The sequence below is a fragment of the Mytilus californianus genome, unplaced genomic scaffold, assembly GCF_021869535.1.
Source record: "Mytilus californianus isolate M0D057914Y unplaced genomic scaffold, xbMytCali1.0.p SCAF_4, whole genome shotgun sequence".
Taxonomy (NCBI): domain Eukaryota; kingdom Metazoa; phylum Mollusca; class Bivalvia; order Mytilida; family Mytilidae; genus Mytilus; species Mytilus californianus.
In genome coordinates, this window is record NW_026262690.1 from 68,244,224 (window position 1) to 68,266,989 (window position 22,766).

At 31.7% G+C, this 22,766-nt stretch overlaps 1 protein-coding gene across 1 annotated transcript; it reads left to right on the plus strand.

The window, feature by feature from the left end:
• Positions 1–5,637: 5,637 nt before the first annotated feature.
• LOC127738431 (uncharacterized) lies at positions 5,638–22,057 on the plus strand. The gene is made up of 4 exons (XM_052249674.1): positions 5,638–6,378; positions 18,419–18,557; positions 19,020–19,129; positions 20,234–22,057. Exons 1-4 carry the CDS (start codon positions 6,244–6,246, stop codon positions 21,578–21,580), a joined length of 1,731 nt encoding a protein of 576 aa, XP_052105634.1. The 5' UTR covers positions 5,638–6,243; the 3' UTR covers positions 21,581–22,057.
• The last annotated feature ends 709 nt before the right edge of the window (positions 22,058–22,766 follow it).

A 22,766-nucleotide genomic window follows, 5' to 3' on the forward strand; every position in this document is an offset into this window, starting at 1 on the left:
AAATTTGGTTGGTAAAGACAACTAAATACATTGCAGGTCTATTTGTACACTATTTATGCACTAACAGGCATCAACTTTTATTTTTCATTTCATCAGAAATATTTGTGTACCTTATCTTCTTTTGAAAATTAGTTCTGAAAATATCATCGGCTTTTGAAACATATACTGTAGGGTTGGTTATTGTTGTCGTTCGTTGCTGTCTTATTGACGTATACTCGGAGTACAAAATTTTTGATCGAAACACCAAATCAAATAATTTGATTGGTTGATTTATGAGTATGAGTACGATAAATCGTACTCAATATTTTGTTTACCGCAAGGCCTGGTAAAGATTTAGAAGAACGATTATCTGCCTTATTGAACACCATTTGTATTCTACAGTGTCCTAATATTATGATGGGATATAGTCTGGAAGGTGTGGACCAAAAGCGTTTTTTTTTAATCTAGCAAATAAGAACGTAACAGCTTTCAAAATAGATAAACTAAAGGCCATAAACCATCTTAGACAAGTAGGCGAAGAGGTCTCATTCTTTGTTTGAAGTTTTGCCGTTTCCATATATAATAATGTTATGATAAGGTCTTTTCGATTGCATTAACAACTTGTTTGAAACCTGAGACCACATCCGGGTTTTGGTGGGGTTCTTGTTGTTGAGTCTTTAGTTATCTATGTTGTGTTTTGTGTCGTTTTTCGTATTTTGCCATAACATTGTTTGTTTTCGATTTATGAGTTTCAATATCTCTTCTCTTTTATAGGACCTTAAGTTTTTTTTTTCCTTTCTTCCATGTTTTATGTTGATTCTAGCTTTGTGTAAAGTTTAAATGAACATAATCAAATCATCTTCAAAGAATAGCTCCTCCAACCTTTGGTCAAGGAATAAGAAATCCCCTCAGTCCCCTTAAAAATCTTAATTATGATTTGTTCACCATACACTTTTTTATCTGGTATATATATATATGTTGATTTTGTTGGTTACATGTATATGTACACACGTCTTGGTTGTCTCATTCTTCTATTGAACGTTGTCTTGACGGTGAAAATAGAGCTTTTTTTTTATATACATTTACACTCTTTTCTTCTCATTGCCCATATTTTATTATTATTGATAGAACGTCTAGTGCCTGTGATGATTCATATCATTGTATAAAGTTCGTTGATAAAATATATATCTTTTACGAAGTTTATCTCAGAGGTGTTCGAGATTGCTGTAATAATGGGACCAGAACTATCCCGCAATGCATTGTACACTTTTCATCAATCAAAACTTTTTAGCTTTGTGAATTTTTTCATAGTGTATACAACCAGTAAAACACACAGAAAGAGTTGTGCTTAAGAGAGTATAGGCGGAAAGAAAAAAAGATTCAAATAACAAGAAAGCTTCATTTTCTAGGAGTATAATTAGAGCAGAATTCCTATATGTTTCAGCAAAATAATTATGAAGTGTAAAACTAAACAAAGAATCAACTCTATTAACTGGCCAAGCATACAATACAATTAGAATGGTTTTAACATATCAATATATGTAAATCGTTGCTAAGTTTGTTAAACTAGCCCCGACTTAAACTGACTTACCAGATTATTCCTGTGTTATATTTTGACGTGATGTTGTTTTTTGTGTATGCTCATTTTAAAACATATACCATATTTATATTATCCCATGTTCTTGAACGTCGTCAGTTCTATTTAAACTGTTACAGAAGCTTTCGAAGATTGTTGTCTGCTTAATTCAAAATTGGTCAGATGAAACATGAAACATCTTGATTTCGGTTTATACCTTAAAACAGGTGTACACATGAATCGTATATTCTGAAAAGAAAAATATGCTGCCTTTATCATATATACGCACTTTTGAACTTTTTAGCTTGTTTTATAGATAGGTAATATATGCTGCGAGTAGAATTTATCCCGTATCCTGGTCAATAGATTGTCATTCTCCTTGGTGACCTTTTGTCACAAATACTGAATATCTAAAGTCTAAAACGAAACATATCAGATATAAAGAGAGGAGTGAAGATACTACGGGGGCAATCATAACCCATAAGACAAAGAAAAACAGACAACTCCATGACCAAAAGAAAAAAAGCCGAAGTAGTAAACTCAATTCACTTCCAGCATTATATTTCAAAAAAGAGACCGACAAATGCGAGAGTGCAAACAATGAAATTCACATAAAACCAAAACATAGTGAGACTAGTTCAACTACAGGACAACAAACTTCTTGCTATGCAGACATCTCTCGTCATGCGATTCTAAAGCCGTGTCCAAAATTACGTCTAAAAACTCGATTACAAGTAAACTCAAATGTAAGAAAAATTATATAAAGGATTATGACGGAGTAAATAGTTAGTTGAAATACCAATACACCGTAATGATCAACCTGTTCAGAATTAGATTTTTGCTTGTGGTGTGTCGATCTCCATCGTTCTTCTTCGCATCCTTGTCAGAGATGTTACTTACATTGTAGAGAATAAGATGCTATCGACTCGTGTCAACTAATTTACGCAAACTCTATCGACTTGGGCAGAAGTTATTTGACTGAACAAGAAAGGGAAGTTGACAATAGATCTGAAATCCTTGATTGTCATCAATTTTAATTTGAGTCGTCAACCCGTGTCGAATCTATCCCATCGAACTAGAGATAAAGGATACTACAGATACAGTTAAGTCTGCCTCATATCTTGACTTACATCTAGAAATTGACAATGATGGTCGGTTGAAAACAAACTTTACGACAAAAGAGTTGATTTCAGCTTCCCAATTGTGAACTTTCCATTTCTATGTAGCAACATTCCAGCAGCGCCTGCATACGGAGTATACATCTCCCAATTGATACGATATTCCCGGGCTTGTATTTCCTATCATGATTTCCTTGATAGAGGATTGCTGCTCACAAGGAAGCTATTAAACCAAGAGTTCCAAATGGTGAAGTTGAAATCATCCCTTCGTAAATTTTACGGACGCCATCACGAGTTGGTTGACCGTTATGGAATAACCGTTTCACAGATGATATCGGATATGTTCCTTATGTTGTAACTACAATACCCTTCCCTTTTCACGAATGTGACCTACCGAATTAGACTATTTACCGGATTTGTAATAATATAAGCAACACGACGGATGCCGCATGTGGAGCAGGATCTGCTTACCCTTCCGGAGCACCTGAGATCACCCCCAGTGTTTGGTTGGGTTCGTGTTGCTTAGTCTTTAGTTTTCTATGTTGTGTCATCTGTACTATTATTTGTCTATTTGTCTTTTTATTTTTGGCCATGGCGTTGTCAGTTTGTTTTCGATCTATGAGTTAGACTGTCCCTCTGGTATCTTTCGTCCCTCTTTTACTTAGAATAAATTGCACTTTCTAGTCTCTATTGTATTCTTATTTTTCAGTCCATCAGGATATAAGATATTTAGGCATCTCATTAAGCGACACATAGAAGTATATCAATATACATGTATATGAAGTGAAATACAAAAAATATTTTCTATTTGTTTTTGAATATAAATGTCTACTTCAGGTGTTACAAAAAGCAGTTGAAATGAAAGGGGATACAACTGATACCATTTATAATATCAACTTGCTAATCGTGGCTTTCGCTTTAGGAGAAGCTACTCGTATTTTTCAATATATGTATATATCTTTATTCTCATCACCAATACATAGGTACAGAGAAGACATGCAATAAATACATTACATTAACTACATAAACATAAATATGCAATATATACAACAAAATTAAAAACAATTTCAATTTATTCAGGAGGACACACTCGCTTATTTATAATTCTTATAAACTTACAAAAATATATGAGATATGTCCTATTTGTAGAAGACATAATTTTAGTAAATAGTATAATATCTCATTTTCCATTGACATTATTCTTCTCGATCACTGTAAAATAAAACTAAAAGTTATGAAACATATAAAGTTTAAATACACACCAGTATGAACTTAATATGCCGACATGGTACCAACCTCTCTGCATCTAGGCAAAATAAAACAAATTCTAATCTACATATATTTAATTTATTTAAAATTGAAAATAGAATACAAAGCTCGCATTTGGTGACATACCCAACATTACCCAAGTGCATACAAGTATTCAAAGGACTGATAACTTGCACTTTCACAAAAGGAAAAGATGTCAATAAAGCCGCTTAAATTGGCCAATAAAATTAGAAAAAAAAATCATTAGTAATCCATCAAACGTCATCAGATGTAAACAAGACACTAATCTGTCTAACTAAGCATTTATACTTGTATTTTTTATTATTTTAATTTTGTCTTACATATTTGCTTTATGCATTAAAATGTATTGCATAAAAAGAAAATCTCCCCAAAAATCCAATAAAAAAACCAAAACCTCATGATGAGATATGTGCAACAATCTTATCTATTGATATTTTACTACATTATGATGTATAAAATAAACCGACCCAAAAACGAGCTCTTTATTTCTTTAAAAGTATACCCATAGGAGAATAACGCAACTCGATTCATACAATTTCCATGCAAAAACAAAGTCGTGTAATGAAATAGAATTTAAAAAAAAAAGAAAACACCCCCTCTGTAAAACAAAACAAACGATTATAAACGGTTATGTGTCAGACATTTTAGAACCAAGACCAGAAGACCCGGTCACCTTTTAACCACTACTGTGAGGTTAGCCTATTCAGTTATCATGGTTTCTTTATTTCTAGAATCAAGGCTTCTTAAATTCATCACTGAAATAAGTCATAAAATCATATTCAAGTGTTCCCTGTGTGTACTTAATTTCATTAAGTTCTTTTCACAACTGGAATAAGTTTTAAATTTACCATTCAGACTTTTGAAAACTTTCATTTGCCGTAATTGGTGGTCGGACTCCCTTCTTGATTAAATAATGTGTCCTATTCATGAACACGTCAAAGAAACCTCTCAACTACCAAATCGGATGATATTCACATGTCGATTTTACATATATATTAATATAAGTTACGGTACAGCATATACATAGGGTTACGTGTATTTAAAAAAACGAAGTTTGTATAGTGTCAGTTCGTGTCCGAAATGTTAGGACGAGTTAAAGAGTCAACGTTGAGACTGAGTAATACTTGTAGTTCAAATCTCTGTTTCGGCTTTCCATTTTCCCTAATTATTTTGTGTTAATATTGATATTTTAGCAATACGAAAAGAAACTTATCTGTTTTTCCTTATTTGATTACGATCAACCATTTCATGAAATTCATAAGAAAATTCGAACATTGCTAGTTTGATGTTATGGTAATTTTATCTTTATACTACATGTTTTGACATACTAAGTATTCGTAAATATAAAAAATGTAACGCGAGAAGTGGAATTAAATTATCTTTCTTTCAGTATTGTTATGTTTTACTGGGAAATTAATTCGATTATGCTTTACTTTGTCAATAATGGACAAATTACTAAATCATATTTCTTAAACTGCAAGCTCATACGATTTTGTATTAATTTTCATTTAAAATTAAAATCATCGACATGACTGTACATATATAATTGAATAGTAGTGTAGAGAATCAAGTGGTTATTTAAGCTCACAAATAAAAAGGTATGATTAAGAAAAGAACTGTAATTGAGAAAAGTCGTCATAACAATAGTTTAGGTACGAGACATATTGTATCTTTTTAAAGAACTACCCGCTTATCCATTGTATCTCAAACAGATACACTATATTCGTTCATGATTTGATAAGTGGAAGTTATCTGACTAACACATCAAATATTTTGAATAAGTGAATATATTTTAACAACGATCAATACCCGGATTTCAGAAGGAATACAGATTCAGTTGATTAAAGACTTTTTGGTTTCACCCTAATATATAGGATCGATTTGTTTGGTTTGTCCCCCTACCTACACACAAGAACTTTAAAGGATTATATGTATTACTATTGGATAAAAATCACACCTAAGTCCAACATAAGTATTAATATTTCAGAGGTCATAAACTTAAATAAATCGAGTATTTAATTCTCCTGTTTATTACCACCGAACAATTCAAACATGGACCGTGAAAGATAAATTCATGCTGACTGCATTTATTTAAACATATTTAAATTTCAGTTCTGATGGTAGATAGTAGTATATCAGAAATTAATGACACGGATAAATAAAGTGTTTCGATCCTGTCAACAATGACAACACATACATTTCATATCAATTTTTCGAATCAATAAAATATTTTCGGGTATTTGAATTCAAAGTGGTTAGTTATCAAGAGAAGCGCTTACCATGAATAACCAACAGCGAGAGGTCTTAAGTGTTCATAGAAACTTTTTACTGAAAAATGTTATTTGGACTTCTGAGCTTGCTAATAAATTAACAGAAGAAGGTTTAGTGACAGAATCTGTAATACGAGGAATTCAGGTAAGTTTTAATGATTATCCAAACTATTGAAATTTCATTTTTATTGTATATTTGTTAAAGTTTTTACCTTAATTGATGAGCAAATACTAAACCTATATAATATATAATAGATAATAAAATTGAGAATGGAAATGGGGAATGTGTCAAACAGACAACAACCCGACCAAACAGCCGTATATCATCTATCGGCAAGCATTACATGCTTATTCGCGACGACACAAGTCTGATGCTCATGGTAAAGAAATATTAACATTAATTTTTATTTGACCTCACTTATAATAAGATTTAAAGTGCTAGCTCACAAGGAAGCACTCTACAAGAAGATATGTCCCTTACCCGGACACATTATTGTGACTCCGATGAACAATCTGTTTGTTCTTACTCCTAGATGTCGCGTGCCTGGCGACGAACCAGCAAATATCAATGTTTAAACCTTTGGTATCAGCATGCCAGGGATTGAACCAAAGACCTCTGTACGATTAAGCTACCACGAGATAACATGAACAGCGGCGGTGAAGAAAACAACGACATTATTACACGTAATCTAAGCCATATAATACTGAAAAAGAGTTAAAACATTGACGGAAATTAGTTTGAAGTATATCTCTCAGAAATTTAAAATTTTATTTTTTCCATCTGCATTTGTACTTGAAAAATCCTGTTTAACCGAAACTAGATACAGTATATGTGGAATTTTCTATTTTGAATCTTCGCCAATATATAATTAAATGTAAAATATCGAGGTTTCAATTCCCGTTTCATATTCATTTCAAAAGACTGCTTATTTGATATATAAGTCAAAGTTCTCACTTAAGTAAAGATTTACTGCACAGACATATTGAAAATTGTGACTGTAAATCATTTTTACTGTTTTATATAAAGTTTAGCCAGTAGTGTTGGTCATATTTAAAACATAAGCTTCTTTTCAATATTTAATTTTGTTTGAGATTTCTTCTTTGTACAGTTTATGTAGTTCAATACAAATATATATGTATATACCTATGTAGATTAGATTTAAACCCGACTTATGAAATATTTTGCATCAAATAAATCAAACTTTAAGACTATAAATTTCTAAATCAGATGCACAATGTTTGCAATTATGCGTATGCGAATTTTTAATGGCTTTATCTCCTAGTAATATGAAATGGACATATCATCTAAATGCCAAGGGAAAGTTTAAATTATAATCAGACATTTATATATCTCGAAAGTATGTATTTATCACATAATACATACTCAATAAACACTTACGGTCACTTTTGATATATATCATGTTGTAAATAAGGATGATAAAGCCATTTTTACAATTATTTTAATGCATGACAAGTATGTCTAAAGCCTTTCTACAGATATTTAAAATTTATAAGGTACTGTGAGAATTAAAATGAAATTTGCTGAATTAATGTCACTCTTTTAGTATAAAATTGAATTGGACGGTCGTGTGCCCCTCTTAAACTAAACGAAAATAGGATTAACACTGGTAAAATACAATTCTTATTTTATTATCTTCTTTCAATACGAAAATGAAAAGAGGATTGGAAAATGATCAATTGATAATGTGAAAAGACCAAACCAACTGCATGCAGATAGATTAAGTAGATGCAATATCAGAAATTGTCAATAATCTTAACAATAACCCCCTCCTCCTTATAATCTGGTCACCTTTTTCTATTACATCGTAGTCAGTTGGTTCTGCTCAGGTGACCTCAGTAATTTATTTGAGTTAATGCCATCGCTTTGCATTCATTTTTCATATTTTATTTTAACGATTCTGATTTTCGAAAACTTGGAAAATTTGACACCTTATATTTTCAAAGTTTTCTAGATTTCTTTTTAAGAGGCCAAACCATATCGTGTTGATTGGGTAGTAAAAACGGTTGCTTTGGAACCGAACTTCTTGACCATCTTGAACCAAACTTGGAATAATGTATGGAAGAAAATTTTTCGTTTTATTTCGGTCGGATGCAAAATATGGTCTCCTTTGAAATCACTTGATTTTTATTTAGCCCCCACCAAACTCTATTAGTCAAATAAGGTCAAGGTACAATAGGCAAATGGGAGAAATAGGCTCCGTCTAGCCTCCGATTTTATTTTGATCTTGCGTTGTGAAAGGTAAATTCATCAAAACATTTGGTAAAAAGACAAATTTAATCACAAGAGAGGAGATCAGCACTAATAATGTGTGCTATAGTAAGAGTTCAGAAACACAAGGTTATATTTTACTTATTGTCTATCCCAAAAATATTTTATATGGTACGTCTTTAGAGTAAATTGTAATCGAAAGAATGCCAGATTACTAGTATTTGTAGCTGCCAGACGTTTGTTTTTGTTGTTTTTGTTGTTGTTGTTGTTGTTGTTTTTGTTGATGTTGTATTTTGTATTTTGTTTTTAACAATGTAAGAATAAATAAATTCTACTATATTCAAACCATATATTTTAAACGCTCTATGAATAAGTCTAATTTTCTGAAATACACTACATTGGGACACATACAGCTAAAATAGTTATCTATTTTCCGGCATATAGATAACTATTCTAACTTTTATGGTGATCATCTTTTCGGTTTTATTACAGCATTATTTATTTCAATAAGATTTGTATTCTTTTCAAACGGGATGTATAAAGACACACCCACGTTCATTTTGATCTATAAAGAGTTTAACTCCTAAATATCCTACTGCCTGTCGATACATTTATTTTTGGCATTGCACAAGTCATGTCTTCTTTGACTGTCCATGACGTTAAAATACTAAATCCCTGGGATGTGTTTTAGTTGATTTTAGTCTCTGATGCATGATTTTTTTATTATTAATTTTTTTTTGGCTTTTAACTAGCTGTCAGTAACTGCGAGTACTCCTAAATCGTACTTTCTTGTTTATTTGACCTGTTGATACTAATTGTAATGCTTTTTTGTTGTCTAATGTTATTCAGGGTTATATCTGGTCTATATACCAGCTTTGATATTACTATAAATTTTCACTTCGTACTATGAACATCAAAATTATTTATTTTGTAAAAATATTTCCTTTCTCTATTTGAACTGTACACGTATACCTAACAACAAAATTATTTTCATTTACCTGTGTTTAAAGAAATTGCAAATGGCTGATATTTTTGTTCGAGCATATTGTTTTTCTTAAATTGTAAATGGCTGATATTTTTGTTCGAGCATATTGTTTTTCTTAAATTGTTTAACATTTCACAGCGGTATAACATGTTACTTTTATTATTCTTCCCTTAGCTTATTTATTTTGTATTTACATTGTATCATAGATCAAATTTATTTGTTCAGTGTATGTTCACTGGTGTTAATTTGTCCTTTGATTGAGTTAAGCCATTTCAGTTGATATTTTATAGTGTGTCTTTCTATGTTGTGATGTTACACTATTGTTTCAGATAAGGGTGAAGGTTTGGTACCATTAAAACGTTTAAACCCGCTTCAATTGTATTCACCTGTCCTAAGTCAGGAATCTGATGTTCAGTAGTTGTCGTTTGTTGATGTGGTTCATAAGTGTTTCTCGTTTTTTATATAGATGAGACCGTTGGTTTTCCCGTTTGAATGGTTTTACACTAGTAATTTTTGGGGCCCTTTATAGCTTGCTGTTCGGTGTGAGCCAAGGCTCCGTGTTGAAGACCGTGCTTTGACCTATAATGGTTTGCTTTTATAAATTTTGACTTGGATGGAGAGTTGTCTCATTGGCACTCATACCACATCTTCTTATATCTATTATCAAAGTCTAATTGCAATTTGATTATTAAGTAGTGTTACTACACCCATAACATGATTATTTCTTTTGTGAATTTGATACTTTAGTTTATTTTCTTAATTGAGTTTATGAATGACGTCAAATAGGAATATTTTTTAAATGACCTCTTAAAAGTTGACAGGTTTGAAACATGTGTGAACAACCTTCTTAGTACTTTAATTTCAACACTTAAAGTATTTAATTGTATACTTACTTTTTTAACCAAATAAACTGTCACTTTTTGTTTGATATGTCAAGGAATTGAGGATTGTAAAATATAAATGACGTGAATATTGTTGTTTTCTTAAAAACCTTAGTCTGAAATTTTGAGTCATGAAGCGATCCTGTCTATCTAGACTATTCGCGTCGTCAGGATTGGACCAGCCTACTTCTTATATTCTCAGTACTTTTCAGGTTTAAACAGTCTGTCTGGCCGGAATCTGACCTATATACTTATTACAATCAGAAATATAATGTAAACGTATTGATGCATCTAAAAGGGCATTTCAAAAATCCTACCAAATATAGGCCAGATCAATGTTCATTCTTTATAGAATTAAAATAATGTTTGATTGATTGATTGATTGATTGATTGATTGATTGATTGATTGATTGATTAATTGAATGAACGAAGTGTCGATGCACCTGTTGGGTAAAGGTAGAATATTATTGATTGATTGGTAGGTTGTGTTTACTTTATGTCTGGATGATGATGAAGATGGATGGCTGCTTAACGTCCAGTGGCAAATTGATATGCATATTCAGGACGAGAACATGTTAATGTAATATGAATATTAATCCTGCTTTGTACTAGACCGACACGTATCCGGATTTTTTAACGTGCTAGTACACAAGGTAACAGTTCGCAGAAAGATATGTCACCTTAACCGGACACATTATTCTGACTCCGAGCCGGACGAAAATAGTTTGTGCATATCCAGGACGAGAACAATTTATGGGGACCAGGAGGATTTTGTCCAGATTGATAATTTATTTTCATCTGTTGCTATGCATGATTATTATTATTTGCGAAAATTTATTTTTACTTTTATACACATTTGTTTCACGCATTTGTTTGTGCAGAATATTCATTTTTCATCATGTATTGTGCAAAGTTATTCATCTTCAGTTCTGACCAGGCCAAGTCAGTCGTTTTCAAAATCCTCCTCCCCCTCCAAACAAAAACTCATCAGTGTTGTTTTTTGACATATTTTCCGGAGCACCTGAGATCACCTCCAGTTTTTGGTGGGGTTCGTGTTGCTCAGTCTTTAGTTTTCTATGTCTTGTTTTGTGTACTATTGTGTGTCTGTTTGTCTTTTTCTTTTATAGCCATGGCGTTGTCAGTTATTTTCGACTTATGAGTTTGAATGTACCTTTGGTATCTTTCGCCTCTCTTTTAATATTTCTGATAATATGATAATTTTGGTATTGATAAAATATCTGTTTTATAGATTCGCCTTTTTTCGAATCAGGGCGATTTACAGCTTGACATATTGTAAAATAAGACACAACTCTATTGTTGAAGACGGTATGATGACCTCTAGATCTATTGGATATTGGGTATCGTTGGGTTTTTATATCACTGACGTATACCCAACCTCCTTTTTTATTCAGAACAGTAAATTGAAAAGGTAGGCTATTCAAAGCAAGTCAAACTGAATGAAGGTCGGAAATTTTAGACTGCAATTAACTGAAAAAAGAGGGTTTGTTAGATAACGGCAGACCTTTTGTCTTGTAAAAAGCAAGCTACGGATCCTTCGAAGAGCTATTGAAATAGTCGATTGGCGCACTTTCCCTACACGAGGTATCAAATCCGACCGGACGTTGTTGCTGTGTTTTTATATATTAAGGACCGGTTAACGGAGTATCCTCAGTCACCGGACACCTTCAGGGTACAAACTTGAATATGGAGATACAAATATTTTATTGATTAGTTCTATATATCGTTTTGAGTTGCTGCATACTCTGGTAAATAGGGAAGCATTTAGATTAAAACTGGATAACCTTAGAATTCTAAAGCGACGTTAAAAACATAATTACTAAAAGTAATTATAACGAATGCAACACCTACTTATCTAATTAGTAAAGCATATTTAGTTTATGTCTTTCATTCTTAAGTATAATTCAATTAAAAATTATATTTTATTAATATCAGTTTTAGTGTTTCCAAGGGCTACGCAGTTTGCTTTATTTAACACAATGCGCTATGAAAAAGCTTTTAAAAACTAAATGTATCTAAATCCATACATGTACAATAACAACAATTTATATCGGAAGTTGCCAAGTTTAAGAGAAAGTTAGCTTTTAGATGGTCATACGATTTACGGCTAATACCGTACTTGATGACTAAAAATCATTAATGAAATAAAAGTTCTTCAAAAGAGCAAATGGAATGTCGATATTTTCTGAATTAAATAACAATTTAAAATTCAAACGACCTTCTTCATTCTGGTGTGCTTGTCTACGGAAAATCAATTCCTATGTATTGTTGGATTAATTGTGAATATTAGTTTAATAATTTCTTTTTTATTCAAGTGTTATTGAAATCGTACTTGATGAGTTGTTATGAATAATGAATCCATTATTTTTTATGACCAGTCTAGTATTTTCCACATAAAGTATAACTAAGGCTCGTGTTGGGAGAGTGCAACGATCTTTGTGCATTAAAAAAAAACCAAAACAACATCTTATATGATGTGTCAATAACTAAATAGCCCTATCCATATCCCACGATCCAATCCTAAAGTTCTTTTATTCGTTGCATTAATGGAACAATTTCACACAGATTTGAAATCCCCCCTTTGGTTGCATTGAAATGAAGAACGAAACAAGTGCTAAAGTCCGAATCCTTCCTTCACAAAAGTTACTGGCGTTACATGTACCTGTGTTTTTGTAACCTGCTTATAAGTAAGTAAGTTTTTATTATAGTGACATGTGTAATAACAGTTTAACAAAATACAAATATAGAGTGGGGTGCTCATTTTCGCCATAATTTTCCATGTTTTTTGCAGTTTATGTTCAGACCTTTAAGTTTTTGAAGTAAACTGATATTTCTATATGAAGATAACATCAAAAGCAAAATATTCTTAGCTTGAAAACGTGTTTCTCTGCAAATATTCATCTGAAAAGTTAGATTAAAGGCTATTTGAAATTTCCTGATGTTTTGTCATAGGAGGACACATATTCGCCGTTTTTACACATCTATTTAAAACCAAATAACTGCAGCTTTAAACAATATTTATCAAATCAATTTCATTATAGATGAATAGCAGACATTTCAAAGGTGTAAAGAACTGAAATTTAGGGCAATCAGTCAAATAATTACGAAGAAATACTTCTTTGAAATCTTTTTTTTCATTCAGGAAATTGGCCGAAAATCGTTGTCCGTTTTTCGGTTCTTTGTGGTAAGTGCCGAAATTTTTTCTAAGTTTAAGAAATAATCATATTTGTTTTAAAAATATAATTTACCGGCATATTTCTTCCATTTCAGCAATCCTTTGAAGTTTCTACACCTCAAAATCATAAAACGGCGAAATTGTGTCCCCGGCGAATATGTGCGCCCCACTCTATTACATAAATAATAAAATGCACCCGACCCATTGGGTCAATACGTCACTTTCAAAATCATAAAACGTATTTCTTATCGTGTGTAATCGAACCACCTTTCTTTTCGACGTGATAATTGAATACCCTGTATAACAGACGTTATCCCCGGTTTAGTATATTTCTAGGATTTTGATTGGTTAACGCACGTCGTTCAAAACCCCATAGCCCGGGTGTTGCTAACCCATATACCCGGACGTTGCTACCATTACCCCGTGGAACTTCACGCGCGTTTTCCTTAGTTCCATGGTTATTCCTCATGAAATAATGAATTCTGTAGACTATCCATGATGTCTGTAATTAAATATTTAATCCACTAACGATTTTATCCTATTATGCCGATCATTTGCACTTGTTTAAGTAAATGAATCACTTGGCTGCCACATTTTCAATGAATGGGACTACTGACCAAGCTATGCAAATGACCCACGTTGACGTCACACCGTCTTTGACGTACCTCTCACAACATTGAGCGCAAAATTAGACTCATTCCAGTTTCTCTTGTCTCTGGATTAAAAACGTCTTATATTTGACTACCTGTACGGTTCTACCACATACCCTACACCCAGTAAAAAATATGTCAAGTTCCCAAATTTCAATAAAAAAAATTTAAATAATGAAAAAAACGTTGCTTTCACGTTACACTTTGTGGTCGAATTTCCCCTAAAAATCGCCAGATTCGGACTAAGACCGGGGATAAATTCGTTATCTACGTTCATATCCGTAGATATGAATGTAGATAATTTATATTAAATTCTATTTCCCGTATTAAGTGCTATTTGGTTGTGTTTTAAATGTTCCAGTAGATTATGTGATTTACAGAGTATTGTTTATGAATGTTCTGTCTATCTCTTTCTCTCTTGGTCACTGTCAATTGATTGTTATGGGTTTTTATTACATTAATAAATCTGAGAACACATTTTGAGTCTTCTGAAATGTTTTGCGGTGCTTGATTATCTATAGATGATCATTTATTTGACGCACAGTTTATTTCTGTTTACAATTTACTTCTTGAGACCTCAACTGTATTTCCATTCTCATTATGCATTATAACTAGTGTTACGTAATTGCTTGTTAGTTCAACGAAAAATATTGAAAACGATGAGAAGAGTATTTCAAATAAAAAGATACTGCCATTATACTACAATGAAACCCTTTGATCCAATACTTCAATTCGTCTTGTTAAAAATTTAAAAATTGAATTTCAGACACAGCACGTGTTGGTTTCTGCATATCTAAAAAAAAATGAATTTATAATTAGAAAGTGTATACCGTGATATAGACCATATATTTCATTAAGCTAATTTCAAAAGAAACATAATTCGTTTCCTGTAGTTTTTACTTATTACTTGATTATATTACACGCTTCATATATTATAAAATGCATTAAATTCAAAATTCCAAACGGATTTAAACGATTGAATTTGTTACAAATTTAAATATTGACGGTTATTTGCTTGAAGTAATCCCAATAAATATGTTTTTACCAGAGAGTATACTTGGTTACATTCTTGCTTTGTCAAGATGTTATATAGAATCAATATTTCATATTATACAAAACTTCCTTAATCGTAGTAGAAGATCCCAAACTACTGAAGTAGTGAAAACGAATTGTAAGTTGATTAAGTGAAACACAAATGATCCACAAGAATGATTGGGTAATGACATAGTAACTAATGAAACCAAAATCTCTTGACTCACTAGTAAATCTAAGGTGCATTCCTTGGTAGTTTCTTTCTTTATTTCTTTCCATATATTTTTACCGTGAAAAAGTCATTAATATTTGATATTGATTAGCTTCTTCAATATATGTACATGAGGTCCCGTAACTATTATTGTCTTATCAGGACAATATACTACCATTGACCTTGATTATAAATTCCAAATTTAAATATTTAGTTAAATGATTTAAATTGGTACAGAAAATAAATTCTTATATTGTATAAATTATAAAAATCACAAAACTTATTCTTGATATTTTGTGTTAATGAAAATATTTTCAACAAGGCCAACACTCAGAGCTCTAGCCAAGTCTTAAGAGGTCAAGAAACTATTATATGTGTAGATTTATTATATCAAAGCTATTTAAGCTGTTATTAAAGTATCGGACTCATTTTAAACTGAGTACGTTAGTTACTTATATACAAATAAGTTAAGATTTTAGTTTTTTTGTTAATTGACTAATTTGTAATCTCTCGTCCATGTTCGGTTGATAGATTATGATACGTTTGTATCGTCGTTGAACCTGTCCTGACGGTTTACTTCTGAAGGTCCATATCTTTTTTTATATATTTACTTTTTAAAAGTTTCAAAGTAAGGACTTATTTTTCTTTGGCTTATATTGTTAATCTTTTATTTTTGAAGGTATACGTTTTAAATTATATGGTCCAATTTTATAGTACTTCAGTTTTCAAATTTCAAGGTATGGTGGTACTAAACAGTGATTATTGTTCCAGTTCTAATTTTTGAATTTTTCCTGATATAGTCTGACTCTTCTTTTTAGATTTGAAGTTTCCAAGTCTTTAAAGCAATGCTTACATAGAAGATTTGGTTTCTTCAAGTCGTCTTCCTAGTTTAGATTTTTATTCTTTAAATGTTTTCACCTGTCTTTTGCTTCGCAAACCTTTGGCTTGGATTATTTCAAGAAAAGTTATTCTGAAAAGCGATTTCACGTCGTAACTTATATACAGTATCACGGTTCTTTTCAATCATCGTTTCAAACTTTAGTTTTTAATACAATCTTAGAATCTTCCAACAAAATAAGTGTATACTTAAGACTTGATATTTCAGAATGTCATTCATACGGATCAAACTGGTGTCCCTAGTATTAAAGCTATGGAATATAAAATGTAGTATAAAGTAAAAATTCTAATGTTATCAATTCAGAATTCAGTTTTCAATAATAAGTTCTGATTGTGCTAACGAGATTTACTGTCTCAACAAGTCTTTAATTTAGTGTCTTAACTTATTGGTACTGACCCGACTTTATATTTTGCAAAATCGGACTTTCAGTGCCTAGTTAACTCAAATGAAGGGTATACACTCCATATAAAAGATGCCGTTTGAATGTTGCTCGATAGAAATGGAAAGTTAAAAATATTCTCGTTTGTATTAATGTTAAATTCTCATTCGATACTCACTGACATTTTCATTGTGTAAATCAAGATATGAAACAGACCGACATATGTATATTGTAGAACTTATTTCAAGTCCAATGGGATATTGTCGACAACACACTTTGAACTATTCAATTATAGAACATCGGCTGTATATAGCGGAACGTTAATTTAAGGATACTACTAACCGCTGTAAGATATACGGCAAAGTTAATAGAGGGGTACTTTTCTCTCTGTCGAACGCCTATTATAGGGGAGAAATCATCTTCAACTCATCGTTCCATTTACTAATCTTGATAGTATACAAATGCAAAATTCAAAACTTTTGCTTTACGCCAACAAACCCAGATGGGACTTTTATGGACGTTTGAAATCTATTAAATATCTCTACCACCGAAGTACTTTACATTTAATTCTACTCTTCCTGAGTAATATCTTTACATTTAATTCTACTCTTCCTGAGTAATATCTTTACATTTAATTCTACTCTTCCTGAGTAATATCTTTACATTTAATTCTACTCTTCCTGAGTAATATCTTTACATTTAATTCTACTCTCCCTGAGTAATATCTTTATAGATTATGATGGTCTTCTTCCTATACATATTCATGTATTTAAAATTGTGTTTGCGTATATTTTATCAGCACGCTTTGAATTGTCGACTCTTATGAAAGGAAAATTTATAGCTTAAATATGTGAATTTAATATATTGATATAAAATAATGTGCTTAATGCTCTGACGTTTTACATGACTTACATATACATGTTTTTAGAACTTTCTGATTCATTTTTACTGAATAAAAAAGGACATTAAATTGTTTTCTTGTACTTTTATATGTGTTTAAATCATTTTACAACGACATTATGAGATTTAAAGAAATACCCATTTTGAGCCAATTACATCCAATTTATCATACATATGATTTATGAAAACATGTCCATTCCGACTATTATATTGACAATGAAAAGTATATCGAAATTCTATACATGATATATATATTTGACAGTTGGCAAGCGGATGTTTTAATGTATCGACAAACGCAAACGTCTGATCAAATACAAATTAAAGGATTCATATTTCGTTTATACTTTTTAATAATTGATGCCACGGGTAAAGTGTAACTACTCGTTGAGATTAAGTTGAACCAAAAAGCATTGAAATAAACACTTAGTTTACACAACTATCTTGGTGACTGGTATATTGGTGTAAAGCTGAAGGAATAATCACAAAGAATAGTGTCATAAGTAATGCCATATAAGTTGCGTCGTGTAAAATTGCCCATGATTTACGTAGTAACATTCTTAAAATAAACTTTTTGTAAGGTGGGATCTTAAAACGATGGGCAAGAAGATCTTTTTGTAATTCTGCATAGTGTGCATCAACATCATTGCATTTCCTTGAAAAAACCTAGCTATTTTAATATCTGTAAGACAGCTGTTTAATTCGTTATTTCCTTGTATATAATGTCAAATATTTGGCTTTGAGTGTTCCTGATGAAGGTTAATCCAGAAAAGCGCTTCGGTTTAAAATTTACAAAGTATTATTTTCATATTTTGCCTTTTTGTTTTAGAATGCCAAAACACAAGAAGAGAAAGTTTCCAAAATACTGGAATTTGTTATTATGCGAGGACCAGAGGGTTACCGAAAATTCAGTGATATATTGCATGCAACAGGTCACACATTTCTGGCTGATTTTCTAAGAGAGGAAGGTAAAATACATTTATTTTAACGCAAATTTTCTTCTTGTATTATATTTTTGATGATATGATTTTTTAGTAATATCAATGTTTTAACATTTGCTAAAGTAGCAGTGATGTATTTAAAAACCAGACAAAACTTTACGAATTGCATTCATACGAGTTTTATAAAAAAGAAAAGAAAACAAGAACACAAACAAAAACAAAAACGGCAAAAGATGTTTGAAAATAAGATAGTCTTTCGGAATTTGTTCAAATTCTTTAAAAATTTTGTAGTGGTTTAATATACCATTTAAAATTCCTGTGCTGGTACGGAAAGAATACGTAGAAAAAGATAATCATACCGTTTAAAGTATGTTTGTAAAAAAATCTATAATATGTTGTTTGTAGGATTGTTTATTATGAATGAAGTGTCTTTTTTTTGTGAAATCACATGCGTCATTTATTTTAAAAGACTTTGTTCTATATTTCTAGATATCATCCAGAAGAAATTAAACACCGAAGAAATGTACAAAACAATGCCTTTCCTGAATCGTTTAAAAGATAACGAGAAGAATGAATTGGATAAATACTTCATCGATAAGGTAATGAAGTCATGATTAAGAACTGGATACCTACTTCATCGATGAAGAAATGAAGCTGTGCATGTGCTGATTTTGTGTCATGGATGGATACCCCATGTCCTTTGTTTTTCTATTATAACCCCCGCCCCCCCAAAAAAATAAAAAAAATACTTGAATAAATCTTATTTTTAAATAATGGAATCACCGCAACCACTGCATGAACAGCCATGTAAATTTAGTGACAAATATGCACATTATGTAGTAATTAAATTATACTGCCATAAAGTGGTTTCGGTTATCTTTTATTTTGTTTTCCGACATTTTAATGCGACTTTATCTATAGCATAAGTCATCACCTATCTTTTTGCAGCAAACAGCAATGATTTAAAAAATAGCATTACATGTAGAATCGGATACACATAATATTCGAAACTAACGACATCAGTCATATCGATAAATCAGACAAAAGTAGTGAAGAATCGGAATTTTACAATGATAATAAAAATTTCACACAAATATCTAAAATCGACAGTGGTCATTGATAATTGACAAAATCACACAAGTAGTCAAATTCGACAGTTGTCAACGAATATCGATCAATTTTCACAAGTTGTCTGAAACATCAGTCAATGACAATCGCTAAATACACATCAGCAGTAAGAATCGGTAGTTTTCGGATGGCTGTCCAATTTTTATACCAGCAATAAGAACTTGCAGTTGTCAATAACACGAAACTTTAAGTTTACATTACATGTAACTATTAGAGCAGATACTTGTTTTGTAACTGACGTGAGGTTGTTTTGCTTGTTTGCATCTGGTTTTTTTCTGTGTCGACGCATTTTTTCTACAAGATTCGGATGATTCTTTTTCCTGAATAGCAATTCTTTTATAGCACATATAGACATTCATAATCAAAATTTGTCTCCATTAATAAAATAATACGAATAAGCAAATAAATCATCATGAGTTAACTATCTCAACTTAAAACCACCCTGAAGGCATCTTTGTATTTTTTTTATACAAACTTACCCCATTTGTTCACTTCTTTCTTGTAAGATCATTATCTGCTATGTCCCTTAGTGATCAAAACACAAATTTAATATTTGTTATCCTTTTTATTTTCAGTTTCGAAATGAATCACTACGGCAGGTATGGAAACATGATTTCAGGGAAAAAGAAAAAGCCATTCTAGCTCGTCAACAGCAGATTGAAATGTCAGATGAAATCAAAGGTCAGACAAAGAAATGGCAAGTTCTCAAAAAGGAATTAGAAGATAAAATTAAATCGAAGGACGAGGAAATCATGGTATTAAATCTTCAAATAAAGTCTCTAAATCAAGCGGTTAGAGAAACTGAACAACGACTTAGAGCTGATTTTCAAAAGCAAATGCATTTTAATGAAGCAAACGAAAATCAAATAAAAAGGGTGCAAGAAAATGTAGGTGCAGCAGAAATGATTTTAGGCGAAATAAATGAGAAAATGGCACCGTATTTGAAGAAAAAAGCTCGAATTCTGACTGACAAAGAACGGAAGGTTCTCGAACATTATAAATACTCTTTCATGATACCAGATTTTGAAGTTTTCCTTGAACAGTACCGCGAACTCCTTAACATCAAAAAGCTCTATGAAGCTCTGAGAGAAGATAAAGAATATGTATTAACCTATATAATAGGCTACTGCCCAAAAGACTTTGAAGAAAGAAGTTTGAAAGAAGAGTTCAAACAATATCTTATAAAAACTGACGAATCCATCACTGACCTGAAGGACAAACTATCCGAGGCAGAAATGATAATAGAAGGACAAAAGGAACAAGTCGAAAAAATAGGAAAAGATTCAAACGAAAAGAAAAAGTTTCAAATGGGAGCGGGTGTATGGCAGGGTGCCATCATGAACGTAATGCGAAACCAACTACAAGATCTAAAACGCGATATTCGATTGAAAGAATCGAGAATTCAAATGTGCGAAAAAGATGCAGCGCGTTTAAAGAATATAAATAATGATTTAAAACAGGATCTTCAACGTGTGAAGATGGAGAAACAATCAGTAACCTCACGTGAAACACGTCATACACTTAGTATAGACGTAAATGGTCGTTTATCCATTAATTCTGATAATAGTGCTGGATTAGAAACGGCTTTAGATAATTACAGCGATTGCAGGACGGAAGTTTCTAAAGGGAAACAATCACTTCTTCCACCGATGAACACCAAGGTAATACGGGATGCCGTCAGTCCAACGACTCCACGAAACCTTCCCAAACCGAAACCTTTTGTTATGGCCACGTCTGAAGCTGCTTCAGTTCGTCATCCCATGATGAGCAATGGTTTAGTAACAGCCCCTGTGAGACTAGAAAAAAGACATTTAGATCGTTACTCACAAATGCCTCATGGATTCGGAGATGTGAAGAAAATGCATTCACAGGGAAAATCGAAATTTGAAAAAGCCTTGCCACCACCGAAAATCCGCTATTGACGAATCTTTTGCTTTGGGATGATAATCATTTACTGTATGTAAAAATAATTAACTGACATCCACATTTCCTTCATATATATATATATGTGTGTGTGTATTAAAGTTGCATTTCTAAGCAAAACAATGGAAACGGGAAAAAAAATAATGCAACAAATAAGGTCCCTGGAGTATTTTCTAGGAAAATATTTTAAATTACAGTGAATTTTCGACGCTTATCAAATTTTGACTATAATTTCGCATTCTAATAACTTTGATAATAAGATTATGTCTACTTAATTTAGTGCTTTGATAAGGAGTAAAGAAATTGTTTTCATTAAATGCAAGGACACAGGATTAGTAGTTGAGGACTGATCAATCGCATTAAATTTGTTGTGCCAAAAGTTTAAACTATGTATTAAAATTTATTGAAATACAATAAAATGTATCCTCACACTATTAAAATGTCTTTTTATGGACATTAAAACCATTATGTTTGAATTGTTGATCTTGTTCGTAGTAAATGTGATTAAACACATAATTGAAATTTATTCTGAATGTCCTTAGTGGTCAATTTTTCAAATAAGAAAGAAGGTCATGCATGGTCTTTCTGTGATTAAATACATATTTATCCCTTTTAATAAGATCGGATTAGGTTCTGCAAAATAAAAGGAAAAATTCACCGCCAATATTATTTAAAACAATAAACCAGATATAGTTTATCCGGATAAACTAAATGCAATAAAATCTCCTTTACATATTGACAACTTTCATAATAATAATCCTTTTAATAAGATTTCATTAGAAATTAATCTTTGGCACGAAAAATCCTCTTGACTTTTCAAAGTTACACAATCTATTTCGCAAAGAAGTTATTCTTAAAAGAATAAGTTCATTTCTGATTAGACAATCTTGAAACACTTTTCAAGAATATCTTAATGGTAAAAACTATTGTAGTCTTTACTTTTCCCGTCCATCAGAATGGCACATTCCTAGGTCGCTTCCGTTTGGCTGTATAAATACGGAGCCACATCTGGGACTTCCCTTTGAACCCCTCTCCATATATGCCTTTGTTTATTCCTTCATCAGAAGGGGTTCAAACGGAAATCTTTCTCCGTAGTTGATCTATTGAAGAAAAAAAAATATCTTTCAAACCCATCATACACCCTCCTCCCAGTGACAGTGTCAATTAATACTTTTATCTTGTTTA

What these genes read in the sequence shown, in the direction of transcription:
- LOC127738431 (XM_052249674.1), top strand. Translation starts at nt 6,244, where the DNA reads ATGAATAACCAACAGCGAGAGGTCTTAAGTGTTCATAGAAACTTTTTA. An exon ending in CTGTAATACGAGGAATTCAG is followed by an intron (nt 6,379 to 18,418) that starts GTAAGTTTTAAT and finishes TTTTTGTTTTAG; the next exon opens with AATGCCAAAACACAAGAAGA. An exon ending in TGATTTTCTAAGAGAGGAAG is followed by an intron (nt 18,558 to 19,019) that starts GTAAAATACATT and finishes CTATATTTCTAG; the next exon opens with ATATCATCCAGAAGAAATTA.